The sequence below is a fragment of the Alexandromys fortis genome, unplaced genomic scaffold, assembly GCF_014885135.2.
Source record: "Alexandromys fortis isolate MF-2015 unplaced genomic scaffold, M_Fortis_MF-2015_v1.1 scaffold_20, whole genome shotgun sequence".
Lineage (NCBI taxonomy): Eukaryota > Metazoa > Chordata > Mammalia > Rodentia > Cricetidae > Alexandromys > Alexandromys fortis.
The window spans coordinates 8,221,159-8,240,796 of NW_026067903.1; the positions used below are offsets into that span (position 1 = coordinate 8,221,159).

Sequence of the window (19,638 nt, forward strand, 5' to 3'; positions counted from 1 at the left end):
TGACATAAGGTGATCTACAGAACTCCAGGGCAATTCCCCTGGACGTGGAGAAACACCATCAGTCTAGTTTCTTAGATAAAACCCACTGTTCATAAAAAGCAACCAGCGTCAGGACAGTAGGCAGATATGTCAACCTACTTCTCTATGTAGGTGGAAGACATGGAGTAGATCTGATTCATGCTCTGGACGACAACGCTGAGCTCTGATCGCAGAGTGGGGACGGACGGGGAGTCTGCCGCTTGACTGAAAAACTCTTCACACTTGTTTGTGATAGTTGCCAAATCATCTTTAAGCCGTTCCAGCTCTTTCTTTAGTTTCTAGTCAAGGAAGAAAACGGAGGCTATAAGTTATCATCCCATGTGGGTAACTTTTCTTACAGCTGCTTAACAATTCATTTCAGTGTTATGACCAACACGTGTCCGTATAACTTTTTTCATTACCAAATACACAGAAGCATGGCCTGGAGCTTTATAATTAAGAATGTCTTTATTATTAGATCCCTTGACTTAAACCTCTAATTTTGTATACAGCAGGTGTACAAGGACTCTCTTTGAATGAAGTCCATGAGGATAGGTGAAAGGCAACATGCTATGTTTACCTAACTCAGAGGCACAGGAGAATTATAGGATCTTAATTTATATCCAGCAAGATATGTACAACTGGACCCCAGGAACTGAAGTCACAGATGAGCACGCAGAACATCGGGTCACTAAGAGGAAATGACCTGGGTTTTCTAACACATGTGTAACTCTTACCTCCTGCTCTGTGATTCTGAACATGCTTTCATGTAAATCGTCTCTTTCCAGGGGTGTCCGTATCTGCCGAATTAACCGGTCTTCACAGCTCTCTAACCGAAGTCGAATGTTTCTCACTTCTGAGATGTAAAGATTATAAACCGACTCCTCTTGCTCCTCTGAGAAAGCAAACATGTTCAGCTACAGGCTTCTCATCCCTAGGAAGCTCTTGTGCAAGTTTCAATGAAACAACTTTATTCTTACTGAGGCAAACCAGTTCTATTAGCAGAAATGTTAAAGGTATAACCTTAAAACAGAAATCTTAAAATATGAATTTTAAAACTTAAAAAAAAATACTAATCAAATTTCCCTATGGTCATTTAAAGTACCAAATTATCACGGAAATATCCAAAGGAAACAAGGTATTGTTCTGTTTCTATATTCACAAAAATATGAATTATATGCTATCAATTAACCATGAAATTGAATAAAAAAATCCAAAAGTAAAAAGCAGCAGGTAAAGAAAGTGTTAATGTTTTAAGATTTTAAAACAGAATACCATTAATAAAAATCATTTGTTTTTAAATAGTATGAAGAGTTAAGACTAAGATCTATATCAAATAAATGTTAACTAAATAAAGCATTCTGCTTTAACTCCTGTGTAAAACTGAACAGAGGAAAATCAAATCTTTTATGCACCTTAAGGACCTTCATCCTGAGTGTTGCCCTGCAATGCAGGACAAATGTTAAAATGCAGATGAGGTAAAAACATGTCGTCTGTCCCACTGCTTGGCTGGCATCTTGAATTAATAATCCCTTCTAGAATCTTCCTACCTCAAAAGTTTTGTTTGTTATTGGTGGATCTGTGCCTGGACTCAGGGCTGCACATATGCCTGCTCTTATGTTCTGCCCTGCACACATGCATTTCTATAGTGTTCATTAATCTTGCTTACATATCCCAGCCATGTGATGCAATAACCAGAGGATTTCCAATGAGAGCAGAAAAAAAGGCCTGGAGCAAACCCCTGCAGGGCAAGTAAACAACAGACCCCACAGTTTACCTCTTTCTGCAGACTTGAGAAGCTCTTGATAATACTTCCTACATACATTCACCTCCTTTTCTAGCTGAGTGACATCTGAGCCTGAAAATATTTGGGATTCCTGGCTGTCCTCCAGGAAATCTTCCAAACGAGACTGGAGATTACTCAGAACCTGCTGGTGTTCGCCAGGCAACATTGTCTTTATCTGAAAGAACAAAGGTCCTTTGATTAAGACATAAAGCCAAGAGCTGTATCTGAATGGTTCAGATCACAGTTGATACCACTGTATATACTTCAGTTAGTCACAGTTAGAGGAAACATCTGAAGTTAATATTCTATTTATTTTAGGCTTATACCCTATAGTGGGGAAACGGAACCAACCTAGTTTTCCTCCAATAGATGAACAGATAATGAAATTTGGTACACATATAGAATGGAATAAAACACTGTAGAAAAATGGAAAAACATGTAATATGAAAGGAAGCCACACAATCTCAGGGAGATAAAAAGCACAGGGTCTCCCTCATGTGTGAAGCATCACCTCTAATACATACATAGATAAGAAAACAAACGTGCGTGTGTGTACAGTAGGCCATGTAGACAGTCGAGTAGAAAGGGTAAGTACCTGGGTGAGGAAGACTGAATACAGGCAAAGGACTGAAGTCAGGAAAGATGGGATAAAACTACTTGGTTTTTATCTCAGCTCTCTCATGGACTGTCAGGTTTTGTGATGGATAAGTGAATACAGAATATGTTTGATGGTAAAGTCGAATGTGAAGCGCCACAGCTTCAGAATGGCCAGTCTAGCCATCCAGATGTACAGACTTTGGGTCTGTCAACTTGGGGGTATGATTGTTTTTTATTTGCAAATTCTTTACAATAGTGTTTATTAAAGGAAGACAAATAAAAACATTGACAGAATTCAATAAATGAAATTAAAATAAACCCACTCTATCTGTCCATGCATCTAGTTTTAATTATTATTCCTTCTTCTTCCACCTCCTTTCTTGTTTTTTTCAAGACAGGGTATCTCCCTAGTTATCCTGGAACTTGCACTGTAAACCAGTCTGGCCGTGAACTCACAGAGATCCACTTGCCTCTGCCTTCCGAGTGCTGGGATTAAAGTCATACACCACCACTGCCTGGTTATTTCTAATTTCTCACCCTCAGTGAGCACTGAGCAAGGCATGCGCTCTGGATTTCCCTCACCTGGCGAGCATGCCTCACCCCCAACAGGCCCTCCCAAGAACTCATTGACTGCGGAATATCAGCCTCCACGGGGCTCCACGCTTTTCCAGAACAAATGCAAGCCTGGCCCTGCAAATGACAAGGCACCCCTCATTTTTGAAAACATTGGATTAATGTGCACATTTATACTCACCGAAGCCACGTTACTAGCTCGAATTCTGTCGATTTCATTGACCAGATAATGCCAGGAGACTACACTCTTCATGTTTATGTGAGATTCATGCCAAAGAGCGAGGACACTCTGATACTGTTGCTCAATCCTGAAACATATGCAGGAAAATACAGATTTCTAAGCCTTTTTACCCCTTCTGAAAACATGCTACAATCTTCGTTTCTAAAATACCCCCTAAGTACTCGCTCTACAGAACTTCCAGTCCTGTGGGTCCCTGACAAAGCACTGATTGCTTCTTTAACCTTCAGCAAGCCCCAAACCAATACTAACCTGTTTGCAAAGTCAACTGCTTCTTTGTTTGGTGGAGGAACAGTAAAACACACAGATGGGACCATAGCCTCGTTCCCGGTGGGACTAATGACCTTCCACTTAGCTCGATGAGAATTGTTTGCCAGAACACATTCATCGTCTTTATAAATGGTTATCTGGTTTTAAATGAAAGAGGAAAAACCGAGGTCACCACTGACTCATGTATACACAATCTTGCTAAGAATTACTATTTCTATGAGGCAGAGAAAAGCCTTATGACTAGGAAGCATTATGACCTCCTTTGTAAAATGCACGGATTCGTCACAGAATCTGGTCTGCTTTAAGAATGACAGGTACCTCAATCTGTCTGTAGTCGCAGATAGCAGTGATGGGAATGGAAGTTTTGAGTGGATTGTCCGGATTCCGTGGCTTCAGCTGCACTATTGTCTTGGCTCTCCCCATCAGGCAAGCCACTGAGCTTCGGTACTGCAGAAGCTCTTCTTTTTCTTCCTAGAAACACAGCGGGGTTTTCAGATTGATTAGTGATTCAAACTCTCCATTCCACAGGGATTTATACAAATGAAACTTTATCACCAAAGTATGCCCTGATACTACAAAGATGCCCTGATACTATAAAGATGCTACACTTTCTGCATCTCATCACCCTGTCTTGACTCCCTCCTTCCTCACTTTGTTTCCTCCCCCCCCCCCCGTGTGGCATTAATGCTATGTAATCCTCTCTATGCGTTTTTTTATTTAGCATACTACTGTGCAGCTACCCTATGGTATCTAGGACCACAAGGGAGAACAGGTCCTGCCTCTGTTGTTCACGGTTGTATCTCCAGAACTGAAAACTGGGCAGACACAGGTGTTTCCCAAGGATCTCCTTGTGGAATGACTGACCACACAGACTACTGCTAGAGCAGTTTAAACAACACCATATAAAGCACACTACAAAAACTAAACACACTAAAGGCCTGGTTGAGCTAACAGTGCTGATGAAATACAAATCTATACACGCAGATGTCTGATGAACCACTAATCGACAGTTTCCGCGTCAGTACCATGGACTCCTGAACGAGGTCCTCCAGTTTGTGAATGGCACTCGATCTGTCACAGCTGTATTTGCGCTGGATGGCATCCTTCAGATTCCTTAGGTAATCAGTAGCTTCTTTGGCTTCATTGAAAAACTAAGGAAAGAGAAAACTCGACAGCTGAGCTACACTGAACGCCAGGAAGGCAGAGCTGTTAAATCCGGGTACTCGGGCCCTCTGTGTGCCCCTGACAGGGGAGAGCAGAACCCAAGCACAAAAAAACTTAACAGCATCATCCTTTTTGAAACTAAAAAAACATTTGCACTTAGATGGCTACAGATTAATATTAATTATCCAAACTGTACATGTATACTGTGCTTTGGATCTATATTGTTTTGATTGGAAGTCTGTTTTACTTTAGGGCTCAACCAATCTTTTACGTAGGGGTGAAGTTTCAAAGAATGTATGAAAATTTCTAAAGAATAAACTGAAATATTTATTTGGTTGACTCTATAATAATTTCCCTTAGTATGAGAAAAAAAAATTGTAGAATTATTTACAACATTTAAAGGCTTTATAAAAGATTCATTGTGCGTGTGTGCATGTGTGTGTGTGTGTGTGTGTGTGTGTGTGTGTGTGTGTGTGTGTATACATCAGAGGTCAATAACTGGATGCTTTCCTCACTTCTCCCCACCCTGTTTTTTGGGCCAGGGTCTCTCACTGAACCTGGAACGCTCTCATTTGGCAAGACTGGCTGGACAGCGAGCCCCAGGGATCTTCCTGTCTCTACCTGCCCACAGCACTGGGCAGCTCACTTTTTTCTTTTGAAGTGTGGGTTCTGGGGGTGGAACTCACGGCAAACAATGTGCCAGTTAAGCCATCTTCCAGCCACAGGATCTCTTCGTACAGCTAAACTTTCCCCTCAGACCTGACACCAGCACTGACGTCCTGTAAAGAAAGTATTGCTTCCTCCCCCCTTCCCCGTGTGTTCCACACCTCAGCCCCACAGGCAGCGCTGTGGTCTAGGCAGGCTCAGGGCCATCTATACAGCTGCAACTCCACTCACATACCTCGAAATAGGCGGTGTTCTCCTTGATGTGCTGCTCCACACACTGGCAGAGCTGCAGGACCCAGCTCCACTGCGTCTGCATGGCTGCTCGGTAAGCCTTGGAGAGAAGACACACACTGAACGCCGGGCGGGAAAGTAGGGTGCGGAGGGCTATACTGATGCAGTTTCCTTCTTTTATTAACTTTTTTTTTTTTGAGAAAGGATGCCAGTATACATACAGCCCTGGCTATCCTCAAGTTTGTGGCAATCCCCCTGCCTCAGCTTCTCATTATAGGCTGGAATTACAGGCATGAGCCATCATGCCCAGATCAGCGTTGATGGCTTCAAATGACAAAACACTCTACTTATCCAAAGAGATGGAAAAAAATTCTAATGGGCTGAATCATGAAAATTGGGGTAGTAAATTTTCTTATTTGAGAGTTCTTCCTTATGCAATCAGTCTTAAAATTTGTATATAATTTTAAATTAGTCCAGAAGAATTTCCCCAAATTTCTAATTCCTTGATTTTTTTCTTAGAATAAGAAAAAAATTATGGCTATATGAAAAATTTAATTTAAAATAAATGCAAATTATTCCCTCTATTTATAAAATGCACCCTTGTCTTCACTCCGTACTCACTAGTGTTGCCTGACATCACATTTTTAGAATACTGAGTGTGTTTTTCTCCACGGCCTCCCAGTGTTCCCTGTTTATGGATTGTTTGTATTACTGAGCTACACCATGTGTGTGTTAACACACATAGACAGATCTGTAGTTTTCTTCTGTGCTTTGCTGAGGAAAACGTAGGGAGGATAGAAAAGGAACATATAATTTCATATCAATGCAATTACCAGGTTTAATAATATTATAATAAGAATTTAAAAACTCATCTATTTGAATGCTTATTATTTAATACAGAGTATATCTTTCATGAAGGAAATACTTTAGAAAGCACACCTAGTTCCTCATGAATTATGAAACTCGTTTTTATTGAAGGTACAAATCCCTGCCTCCCAGGAGAGGGAGCTCTGTGTCCACTGTATGTTCGGCCTGTTCTTCCTATGGGAATGACCCCAGGGCCTCCGAGCTGAGTTCAGACGGGCTTTCCTGCCTGGGAATCTAGTAACCTACACTATTATTTGCTCCCTCAAGCTAAGCTACATTTTTGTTTGTCACACACAGTATGTATAAGCTCCACCAAGCAACACCCTTCCATCCCAATCAGTTGAATTTACTCAAAAGCGGCTTCACACGGCCTAAAGAAAGCTGCTACCTTTCTTCCAAGACAGGACGAAGAGAAGAAGCACTACGGTTCACTGAGAACATTTTCTCTGAGCCAGACTGGAGTAAACACTTGGTAGTTTAGAGAAAGAGGTTTAAGTTGATAGAGCCATCCGTACTCAGCCCAGACCTCTCACTTTCTTACCTCTATAGTCAACCGGGCTGGGTGGTTTTCTAGAAGCAGCTGCTCTGCGATCTCCTGGACGGCTTTTATGTTTTCCTCCTTCTGCTCGAGTTCTCTCATTAGCTCCTAGTGAGGAAGCATTAAGGAGTGTATCAGAAGATGCGGCCAGCTCCGGGTCTAGCTCTGGCACTGGAGTGCGCGGCTCACTCACCGCATGGTACCCTTTCTTCCGATCAACGTTGGTGTTCCGCTCACTCCAGTCGTAAGCAACTTCCTCCTCCTCCTTCTCATTCAACCAGATAAGTTCATTAGTTGCCCGTGTTACAAAATTATGGAGCGTATCGAGGTGCCGCTCCTGATTTCTGGATGTATTCTTTTTAAGGAAAAGCAATGTAAGAAATAGATTGTCAGTAAACAGGTGGGATGGAAATGGAGAGTTTCAAGCAAACAAAGGAAAAAGACTTACCAAGAGTTTTGCATATTGACTCTCTAATCTGTGCAATTTATCTGTGTAAGTCAGCTTAAGAGGCGCTGTCATCTGAATCTAAAACAATGGGGGAAAGACACGGAAGTTAAGGATCTCAAGTTCTGACTAATACTTATGTCAATCACTGAGTTATAAGGTCTTTATGTAAAAAAAAATGAACAGCTACAAAATATTTTTAAGAATTCACATACCTCACTAATTTTAGCTTCTTTAAGGCTTGCTTCAAATTCTTCAATGGCTCGGTGAACATTTTTATGGTTTTCTAAATGGCTTTCAACACTTGGCAAATCTGAGCCCCATTCAGTGCGGTCCAGCTGCACCTTAAATAGCAAAATACCAGTTTAAAAAAATGGAGAAGTTGTGTCCAGAGTTAAGACTGGGGAACCGGGGTAAACATAAACATTACCTGCATCTCATCAACCCAGTTCAAGAGATCTTGAACAAATTTCATATTGACTTCCTCTTCTGTCAAGTTCTGATCCAGCAAAGCCGACTTTAGCAGGGGCTTTCGGATCTGCATTAGCTTCAGAGTCTGTGATGAGCTTGGCTCTACTCCTAAACTGAAATTTGGAGCCATTACTGAAGGGAAGCCAGGTGTATAAGCTGGAGTAATCGATGGAGTCAGACGGGAAGTCATCCCCGAAGACAAGCCGGAAGTCACACTAGAAGAGGTCAAGGAAGGTGTGAGACTCTGGGTTAGCCCTGAGTTCAGACTGGGGTGTAAGGTCTGTGCAAATCCTGAGTTTAGACTTTGGCTGATTCCTGATATCATGAGCTTTGTCTGCTCTGTGGTCAGCATGCGTCCTTTGCTGTACACGGAGGAGCATTCATTCCTTAAGGCCATAATTTCATCGCGCAGCTTTGCAACCCTGCAGGAACATGGAGAGGGAAATGGTGTGATCGAAAGGCTAGTGTACACTGCTGGCCTTAGCTCACACACCAATACTGGCCTTGCGGGGCTATCGGTCCCGCACCACTACAGCGAGTCACTAACAGCGGGGGTGGGGAGCAAGAAGGCCTTCCACAGTGCTGCTTTCAACTGTTGTCTGCAAACCTACACTACTCAAGAAGTACCCATTTTGTTTTAAAAACATCACTGAAACCATGAAGTAAAATGTTGCCTCATGTTTTGTTTTCACTGAATATCATGCTTTAAAAACTCTCCACATTATTGGTCTTTATAACCATCACATATAAGAAACATAATTATTACCATATGGTGATGGTTTTATTATTTGATATTTAGGAGAATACAATTTCTTATAAAATTTCTGGCATGAACATAAAGTTTTCTAATTAGATCTGCTTATTACCCACATAGAGAATAATTTGTGATTCCTAAAAGTGAAACTAGTGGCTCAAACACGGTTTACAAAGGTCACTTTCTCATGTACACAGAGAAAGAGAGACCACCGCTGACCAAGTTCTGGTCTCTCTGCCCCCATTAACTTGTCAGAAACGTTGTGCATTTGCCGTTTACTATTTCCTCCTCAAGATGGGGTCCTGCTATCTGGCTCTCACAAGACTGCCTACTTGCGTCTGAGCTCAGAGACCATGTGCGTGTCACCGCACACAGCTTCCCTCCCCTTTTAACGTGCACTGGCGTTTCGCCCGTGTGTATGCCTATGCGAGGGTGTCAGGTAACCTGGAACGGGAGTTACAGACACTTGTGAGCCACCATGTCGGTGCTGGGAATTGAACCCAGGCCCTCTGGAAGAGCAGCCCAGTGCTTTTAACAGCTGAGTCACCTCGCCAGCTTACACAGCTTTGCCATTTTATACACATATATTTTTCAAATATTTGGTCACAATCATTTTCATAATAGTAAACACAAAACTAACTGAAAGATGGGAACTTTTCCCTTTTCTAATGTAAATTGTTATTATTTGGTGGCCTGAGGATCAAACCCAGGGCCTTAAATATGCTTAGTTAAATATTCACTCTGTCTGTGGGTCACAACCAAAGACCTACATAAATATGTTACATGCTTGTAAATAAATACAGATATTTAAAATACTCATTTTGATGACTCTGGTATTTACTATGACAGCAAATTTACATTTACTGCAAATATTGATCCTACTTATTTCATCAAACTATTACAGCTCACATAAAACTTAATTTCATATTCTACAGTCCCATCGTGCTCTCCTGAAGCAGGTATTGGAAAGGTATAAAGCCCACTCCTACCTCTGCACCAGCTGATCGGCCTGGTAATATTTCCCATCGATCAGAATCTGCACATCAATCACATGCTGGCGTAAAAGGTTCTCACATTCCAGTATGTACCCGGCAATTTCTGCTTCATTCTGAAACTGCACCCCTGATTCTAATCTTTTGGAATCCTGTATTTAAAAGAACTCAGCATTAATTTCATAAAACAAAGGTTAAAACTAGCTTTAAAGTCCAAAATATAAGAAGAGAAGCCTATTTGGTCTTTATTTCTTTTGGTTCAAATATATGTTTTTCTTTCACTCACTGCCTCCCAAGAGAGAAAATATTGATCATAATCTATCCAAGCTTCTGCAGGGAGTGAGTACCAGGAATCAGTCATATAAAACGAAAGGTTCCACTTTACCCCGGCACACACCACCCCTCTACAGCAAGCTCTGGCTCCAGAAACCAACTTACAGACTGGAGAGCATTTCGGGCTAGGATCAGTTTGTCTTCACAGATGACACTATCCCTCTGAACGCGGGCAGCAATCTGTTGCAGCATATCCAACCTAAAAGAGACAAAAGGAAAAAAGAAATTTCTTTTTTTTGAAGCCAAAGAGCTCAGCAGTCGTGAAAACCGACCCTGCCCAGGAAGCAAAGACAGCCTCGCACCGCTGACTCCATACCTGTGTCCGTCAAAGGACTCATTGCCGAAGCTAATGCAGGAGTTGATCAATGTGGGGCCACAATGGACAGACAGAAGATTGTCATTGGAATCTAGACTAGTCCGAGTGCTCGTAGTGTTAGTAAACACAGAGTCACTGCTACGATAACTGTAGCTACTGCTGTGCATTTTCAGTCCTGAAATGATATCCTAGGACCATGAAAGTAGGACCGGAGAAGGAAGGCTCAAGTTCTACCTGGTGGAAAGTGGCCTTGGTGGAGTGATACGGCTTTAATGGATCCTTAAATATGCCTCAGCATGAATATGCAATACACTGCAAATATTATGCTGATAGCTATTCAGAAGTATCATGCCTGAAGCCATTCATTTGCTTGCTGAGGTTTGCCTTTTGTAGTCTGCATTAAAGCCCTGCAAGTACAGACAGAGCAGGATGATTGGGCGTCACTGGAAAAGATATGCCAAATATTTTCACTAAGAGTCAACCAGTTGCAACCACCTAAAAAACAACTCCGGTACCCAGGAACCCAGGAATGACCACCAGTGAAGGTAATTCTGTCCATACCAACCACAAGCTAAGAGGACACAAAGACTGCATCACAGCCGGACTTCAGGGAAGAGATGCTATGTGCTGGATAACACAAGGCAAAATGCTGGAACAATCAAGGACACACAGCAAGCAAATTTAATGACAAACAAAATTGATTTCCATTTGACCATCAGGTCATTTGTCCATCATGTTAAATTAACTAGAAAAACATTCAATTACTTTTCTTTGTATGATGAACTCTCTCAGTAATGTTACTTCTAACTACTACAGCTCATATTTGAAAAGACAAAGAATCCAAGTAGAATACTGACTCACTAACGGCAAATGTGTCTGGACTTGCTTCTCCTTCACACAGACTAGCAGAGGGCCCAAGAACATCAATTCTTTCCTGTTTGTCTTCTACACACTCCAAGCCACACAGCTACTATAATTTGTAATATGCAGCCAGGACCAAAAACTTGTGTCAAAAAAAAGGAAGGCTTTTTACCAACCAAGTTCCCAGACACTTCCCTACCTCCAATCATACAAAGCCACAGTGGTGTCTCTCTGTTCCGAGTTAAAACATTTTAATTTTCCAAAAGCAATGACCAGATAAAATAGAACAATTTATAACAGGAAAAGCTGTACTTTACACTTTCTATACAGTTTCTATGTGTCAGGAAATTAAACATTTTACACACATAACCTCATCTCATATTCATAACCACCAAATGTGGTAGATATTGTTACACACTGTTACAGTGAGAAAAAGGCCTAGAAACTTAAGAACACCTCTAAAATCACATAGCTTCCAAGGTGAAGTAATGCACCTAGTCCAGAACAGACCGGCTCCTGGATCTCGAGCTTTCTTCCAGTAGCATGCTGTTGGGGTTGAGTGTATCTGTGTTGGAAGCATGATCCTAGTGTGAAGTGCTTAAGAGCCATGAGATCATAAAGGCTCAACCCTCATGAATAAATTAAAGCCACTATCAAGGGAGTGACTTGGGTAGAAGGCTCTGCTGCTTCAGTGAGCATCTGCTCTCTCCTGTGCCTGTCTGGTCCCCTAGCCACCATGCTTTTCCACTCTCCTCCTTGTGGTCTTTCTGCCACCGACCAGGAAAGGCCCTCATCAGGTGCCAGCGCAAGCATTTCTCAGTCACCAGCTTCCTCTTCTCTTTTTTCTTGTCTTAAGCACAGGACAATCTTTTATACAGCCCAGGCTTTTCATGCTCCTGTTTAGCTTCCCAAGAGTTGGGCTATAGCAGACTTGTACCATTCCACAACCCTCAACAATAAACTTCTTTTATGTGATTCAGTCTGCAGCATTCTGTTGCAGCAGCACAAAGTGGATTCTAGCACATATTAAAATTCAACTACTGATGCAGTGACTAAAATTCTCTATCTTTTCTCTGCATCTTTAATTCAAATGGTTCCTTTAACACTTCATTTTAATCACTGGTAAGATCTGCAGCTCATGAATTTAAAGCTCATTTTGATTCTTATGTTCTGTTTACATAGACATGGTAACTTTACGCTTTAACAAGACTGAAACTAGTAAGAAAGGGCTGACAAGAGGAACTTGTCTTTGTATCTTAAACATATTATTCCATGTCAGCACTGAAGTCAGTATGGGAGAGCATAACACAACTATACTGGGTGTCTCTGTCATGTGCCTGGCACTGTGCAAAAGCACTGTTAAGGGACACAAAACGACAGCGTGTCTCCATATTATTAGAGCTACTTTCTTAGAAACAGGTGGCTTGAAAGAAACATGAATAAATATGAAGTTATAACCAAAGTAGGCATTCTTGAAAAATACTCATAAATTATTAGTCATAAAAAAGGGCATGTCATCCAACCTGGGACACTGATGGGAGGAACAGGGAGGCTGAAATCTGAGAAGGATTAGGACTAAGAAAAATAGGGACGTGCAATGGATTCCCTGCCAAAAGAACAAACTACACAAAACCCCTGTGAATAGAGGCGGGTGGAACACAGGCCAGGTGAGCTCCCAAGAGACTGCAGCCAGAGCGATGCCTGACCACACGTGCCCCCGGCTGGAAGGAGAGGCACAGAGCACAAGTCTCACACACTACAGCAGGCTGGAGGATAACGACCACAAGGAAATAAAGTCATAGGACATGGCCGAGCATGCAGCCCAGTGGGTGGGTGGTTCCTTCTTGAGCAGTGGGACACACTCAGAGCAGCAGAACAATGAGCAGGCAGTGCTATTTTCATGAACTGCACACACGGCAGAAGGGAACCCAGAGACCTTCGCTGACTGTTTCTGTTGTGGCTCCTTGAGACAGGGTCTCAGGTAGCACAGGCTGGCCTCCTACTCACAACATAGCAAAGGGAGAATGATCTGGAAGTTCCAATTCCTCTGCCTCCACTTCCCAAATGCTAGCATTACAGGCATGTGTCACTGCACCTAGCTTTATGTGGTGCTAGGGATGGAAGACAGGGCTTTGTGAATGGGAGGGAGGCAAGTACTCCACTAACTGAGCTATACGCTATACGCTCAGCCTCCATCGGCTTTTAAATGAAAGTATGTCCACAGCCTCAGAGAAGGAGACCATATGAAAAACTTCAATAATAAACAAAATAGCTAATCTCTAACTTATGAGCTTCCACACTTGGGCCTTGGTGACTTAAGGTTATTTTAAGAAAGACTTCTTTTTGTTCTTAAACTGTAATAAATACCTTATTAGACAAGATTCCATACAGGAAACCAACCTACCAGTTCCTGTATGTAGTTACTAATTAATTCTCTAAGAGTTCTTGCTACCATTACTAGATAAGGAAATGGAGGAACAAAGACACTAAGAGACTTATCCAAGGTCACACAAACGAGTAACTGGAAAATACAATCTGTGTGAGCCTCAGTTCCTGTCTCAGGTCTCCTAAAACACAGCGGACAGTTCCTGAGGAAAGGTCAGGGTTGAACTCTGACCTCCACCTATAAGGACACACAAGTACCCAGGCAGACGTGAACACAGCATGGAAAGAGAAACCAACCAACAAAACCAAGTGAAAGTCGAGTTCTAGGAGAAGCAGAAGGGATCGTGTCTGCGGCAGACGCCGCACCGGGCCAGCTTCCCTACCTCTCCACCTCTGGTCGGAGCGCCTTCTCCCGCTCAAGCATGGCAATGATGAGCTTGCCCCACTCCTTTTCAATGTCATTTGGGTGATAACCTTGGAGGAGTTTGATGCGTCCAAACTCTATCCAAATCTGAAGGAAACAACATAATTAATGTGCGGCAAAGGCCTGAAAACAATTCAGAAATAATGCTTGAAAGGACCAAGGGATATTCTTGGCTTACTTACCTCTAATAACTTATATAGTCGTTTAATTTTTGATTTCTCTGTCTCCTTTGGTGGGATTTCTTTTTCTTTAAACTGTAAATACTGGTTATAAAGTGCCTATAGAGAGAAGGAATCTAAGTTACGGCCCACCCGCAAAGCCTGCTTTCATCATGTCAGTAGAGCAAAGACCATTTCCCGTGTCACGAGCACTCAGTAGAGCTCCCTTACGGACTCAACGCTCCAGCTGCCGGGCAGCTGTGTGCCGGGTTGCGCAGGACCGGATGAGAGCCATGATCTAGCATGTGCCACACAGGACTCTGAACAACACATGATGACCAAACATGAAAGCATATCCTTGAGAGACTGAGCTTCCCAAACACCATACACTGGTTTTTAGTTTCTGGAAAACAGTTTGATGAAATTTGCATAAAGGAAGGAAAAGACTTTTCCCCTTCCATTCCATGGCTCTATTTTGGAACCCGTGCAAGCTAAGGAGGGCTAATTTGTGGCCTCTTCATACCACTGCCGATTTTAACAGGGATTTTTTTTCCTGACAAAGGAGAGTGGATGTTATTAGTTGACATTACTATTATAGACACTCCAATTGTGTAATTATCTCATTTGTGAACCTCTTAAAATGTTATTAGATTCATCTTGGAAGACCTTTCTAGAAACTGCATAAATAAAACACTTTCACATTTAATAGATGCATGGTAGTCAGTTTAGCTTAATTTATGCTACATTAAAATACACAACACATTTCTGTAAGATTCTGTAGAGGCTTGTGAACATGGAAAACTATTTGCTAATTCCTAAGGATATGTTTTCTCTCCTACATTACCCATCAGCAAGCAACCTGTGTGAATACTCAGACTCCTACAATTCTTAAAGACCTGCAGAAGCCAGAGATCAGCACAAATTTACCCAATGGTCAAAACAAAAACATAACAAACAACCCCACCACACTCCCAGAATTCATTTAGAAACATGTGTATTTGTACATTAAATCCAAAAACTATATCAAACCAAAACCAAAATCTTGTAGGTTGCTATCAGTCATTGGTCACCAAATGTCACCATGTGCAAAACACTGTGGCACCATATGAAGTAGAAAGGGGCCAGGTTTTGTTGCCCTCAAATAGTTCATATCCACATAGGGAGGCTTCTCATAATGATAAGACCCCATAAAAAGGTTTTTAAAAAAATTAAACAATACTAAGTAACTCTGTGCCAAGGACAAACTCCCTGTGGTAATGAGAAGAGTCACACCACAGATGTTCTGAACAGATGTGTGGGAATAACAAAGAACTTTCATGAGGCTGTGTTACTGCAGCTATTGTAATTCCAGTCTGAGAGTTAAAACAAAGCTTATTAAGTCAAAGAATTAAGGCTACTCTGTAGTCAATATTCATATTAGTGGTTTGTTAACAATAAACTGCTTTTGCTAATTCAAATATAAGTGTACAAGCTTATTCTTTGAAAAGCTGTGTATGCATAATTACTTTATATTGCTGGGATAGCTCCACCTCAACGACCTTACCTAAGATGACAATATCAGCAGAGGTCTGCTAACCCTTGGCCACTAACGCGAGGCTGTGAGCATCGACTCTAAACTCACTTGCAACACAGCAGGATCTGCACTCTGAAATTCCAAACATACAGGATATGCCTTGTACTCTAACAGAAGAGGCCCTCAGGGCAGCTTCTAACCTGATTCAAGCAGAGGCATGCTCCTGATCACTGCTCTGTGTGTGAGCTCCCAGGGATCTTTCTGTCCCAGCATCTGTTGGCATCCTTGCACTTCCCACTCATCATGTAAGATCTGGCAGTGTTAGCTTCAGAAGCTCTCAAATTATACCTTTAATTCTCAACAACTTAAAAGCTTGGGTGACGAAACTTCTTAAAGATGCTGCTGCTATAACTTTGCCTACTAAAATCGATGGCTTGCCAATGGCAATTTCTCTTGAATGCTAAGATTATGGGATTAACCCAGCATTATTTTACAGCTTTTGATCGAATCAATCCTAGTGATCTTCTACAATATACCAACCTTTAGTTCAACAGGATTGTTAGGAAATGTTCTCTCAGACATTGTGACCACGTGGTGTCTAATCCACTGGATGAGGTAGTTCACCATATTCTGGTATTCGATCCACTTGACTTCAACATCCTAGGCAACAAAACAGCAGGGACAGTTGTAGTCAATGGGTAACTGCACTCATCTGTCAGACATATTCCTGTGAGTGCAGATGTCTTGAAGCTTGACAGAGACATTCATCAGGTAAACGCTTTCTTAGTTTCCACTCAGCTACAATTCTTTCCATACAAACAAAATGCTATCAACACTTGGCCACTAACCCTGGCCCAATGAGTGTCCAAAAATAGTGGCTGTCTGGGGCACTACATCGAGGAGGCTTCTGAGGCTTCAAAAAATGATCTGGAAGGTTTTCCAGGGCTCAATGTAAGGGGAGCAACAGCTTGTACACACCAGGGTAGCCATCTCCTACGACCACTGAGCATCTAAGTTCCTAATATCTGACATCCAAAGAAGTTACAGGAGATGTAGGGACCGGAGAGGGGCAGGTTGGATAAGATGGGATTTTCAAGTACCCATTGAACAAACTCTCGTAAAAGGAAGGAATCGGAAGGCTGACAACCGCTGTGTAATGAAGCTTCCGAAGAACACTTATTAGGTGACAGGATTATGCTCACTGTTACAATAAAAAGCAAAACTTTTAAGATAAAGTATCTGCAGTCAGAAGTTCCGGTCTAACTAGGGAGAAGAGGGAATCATTGTAAGAATAGTTAAGTGGCATGCGGGGTAGTGTCTAATGTTAGAATGACTGAAACAGCATCTACTAATAACTGGAGGGAAGGATACATGTGTGCCTTGCAACGGTCACCAGAGACTTCTGAGCAGTGAACCATGAGTGATAATGTGGTTAGAGCAGGGATGGATAAAAGATCCAAGTCCCAAAGGAGGCAGGGCACTGACACAGAAATGCTCTACCTATAAATAATTGGTTAAGACCACAAAACTGCAGATGGAATTGCTAATAATGATAATTAAAATGCAGTTTTGACTACTGGGCATGTGAATGAATTCAACCAGTCACCCTGCAAACTGGTACTAAAGACATGACAGTAGGCAAAGTTAATTCCCATGTGTAGAGTTAATGCACAGATAGAAAAGCATACGCTATCAAGCCCAGTGCTACATGAAGAAGAAGAGGTAGCAAGAAAGTAAAGGAAGGAGGCACAGGAACCATTCTGCAGCAATAGCTAGGAGCAGTGAAACAGGAACATGTTGCCAGGAGAGCCAAATGGTTAGGATCTTTTTGTGAAAGGCGAGGGGAAGAGAACAAAACAGATCTAGAACTAAGACTATGGAGCCGTGATACAAGCAATCGGAAAAGGGAGCGTAAGGCTTCCAAGCAATGCATATTCATCTCTATATCTGTGAGAACGAAGGGAGCAGCCTGTGGTAAAGGGGCATCGCCCTCAAACACAGCATCGTGTTCACTTAGAGACACAGTGTTTGTTCAGCATGGTCATGTCAAAGCACATAGCTGGGTTAGATTTCACAAGCCTTTGAGAAACGGTGACTCTAGTGAGGTCACAGTAGCCAAACTGTGTGTCAGAAACCTAGCTCTGCTCACCTGGTCAAACACCTTCACCTAGGCAAGTCAGAAAACAACTATCTAGTCAACTTATTTCACAGGGTCTCCCGGATCAACTTTAAGTTGAATTCTACAGAGAGATGGCCTATCTACACAGACAGGAGACCAGCAGTTTTTAAAGGACAGCAGGTTAACACAGAAATATTTACATCCCAGTAACTCACTACTTTCTTTCACAGATGTGCTGTGACTCTCAAGCACTTTCCTTTATCTGCGACACAGAACAACTTTTTCAGTTACCCTTTCATTTCAATGGCAGAACAACGCTGTGAGATGTACGTGTGGCCAGAAAAATAGCGCAGGAGCCCAACTATTTACACAGCATTTAAAATCCATTTTTAAAGCCCTGCACTGATTAGCAAGCAATTCAATTACTGAATTGAATTATGAACCAACAGCTTGAGTGCAGGAAAACCAATACTCACGTTTGCACCAATGCCTTCACCACCTTCGGGGACTTTGGGAAATGCATCATAGAGGGAGGACACGTAAGTTATTACTGACTTTTCATCAGGTGAAGAGACATCAACATCTAAAGCAGCAACAGAAATGAATTATTTCACGATGCTGACAGGTGACCTCTGGCGAGAAGCACATGCCAGCAGAGGTAGGACTCAAGAAAACACCTCACCTTCGGGGTCCAGAAGTCTTATAACACCAATTTTTTCAGCTACATAAAAAGCGTGCTCTAAATTTGCAAGGTTGCTTTGAACAGCAACAGTATTCATGTCTATCAGGTCCGGCCTAGAAAAAAAGCACAGTGTTTAGTTTCTTACAGGCCACTTCCACCTGAAAGGTGCAAGTATCAGCCTCCTAGATAACAGCGCCCACAAACACCAGTACTACACCCATATTAAATCCGAGGCCACCTTTAAACACTTGGCACTGCTTACTTGTCCCAGAGGCTTGTATGGGCCAAAGGAACACAAGAGAAATATAAAAATGAGAGCATATTTTGAACTCCCAGATCTATAAATGCCCCGTGATTGGAGCTCATGACTACATCTGTCCTCCTCAACTGACTGAAACACCTCTCTTTCACCAGCCAGCATCCTCTCAGGTTCTCCCCAGATGCCAGTTTTGTGCTTAGTTTAGAGCCATGGCTGTGCTCCTCTCTGCTCAGGATGTCCGATTTGCTGTTGCTGTTTCCACTCCTTTCTCCATTCAAGTTGAGCTGGCCTGGCCTCTCTGTAGGACACTCGCTGACTACCATCCCAACCCGTCATGATGTGTCCCTGCCTGAGCTTCTTGTACTCTTAGGATGGACTGAGAGCAGCAACTTCTGTGCTCATACTTCTGTGCCTAGTAATCTATGGTTCTCTCTCTCTCTCTCTCTCTCTCTCTCTCTCTCTCTCTCTCTGTGTGTGTAAGATTCTCTCTCAAAGATTAATTCCAAGATAGCAAAGGGCCAAGTCCTAATAAATTTGTATAGTTTATCCTCCTACTAAAGTATACATTCATTAAGAAATATCTACAGGTATGTTAGTGAGCAGATTGGTTAGTAATTTGACTCACAACATTTCATTCACCTGTGCATTTACAACCTCCCTCATAGTCTCTCTTTCTCTCAGACATATAGACACACACACATACACACACACAGCAGGCACACACACACAGCACACATGCAGATAAACATACATGCACACACCAAACTACACAAAGACAAACATGCACAGACAGAAAGGCAGGCAGGCAGACACACACACCATGCACACAGACAGCACCCGCACCCTTGGATCTCCTTAGAACTTCTCTATCACTTTTTAGAGGAAGCCTACTATAATCCCACAGGCTCTCAGGTTTGCTCAAAGTAATCCCCAGGGAAACACACCAACAGTGGGTCCTCTATGTGCTCCAGGTGATGT

At 42.2% G+C, this 19,638-nt stretch overlaps 1 protein-coding gene across 1 annotated transcript in view; it reads right to left on the minus strand.

The window, feature by feature from the left end:
* Dst (dystonin) overlaps window positions 1-19,638 on the minus strand; it is a 199,845-nt gene that overhangs the window by 139,565 nt on the left and 40,642 nt on the right. The window contains 20 exon segments of the mRNA XM_050134804.1: window positions 139-317; window positions 756-913; window positions 1,796-1,979; window positions 3,156-3,282; window positions 3,465-3,619; window positions 3,801-3,953; window positions 4,508-4,633; window positions 5,548-5,643; window positions 6,952-7,056; window positions 7,142-7,303; window positions 7,397-7,474; window positions 7,609-7,737; window positions 7,824-8,286; window positions 9,608-9,762; window positions 10,049-10,142; window positions 13,889-14,016; window positions 14,112-14,207; window positions 16,141-16,260; window positions 18,196-18,302; window positions 18,402-18,514. Coding sequence (XP_049990761.1) covers window positions 139-317; window positions 756-913; window positions 1,796-1,979; window positions 3,156-3,282; window positions 3,465-3,619; window positions 3,801-3,953; window positions 4,508-4,633; window positions 5,548-5,643; window positions 6,952-7,056; window positions 7,142-7,303; window positions 7,397-7,474; window positions 7,609-7,737; window positions 7,824-8,286; window positions 9,608-9,762; window positions 10,049-10,142; window positions 13,889-14,016; window positions 14,112-14,207; window positions 16,141-16,260; window positions 18,196-18,302; window positions 18,402-18,514 — 2,928 coding nt within the window.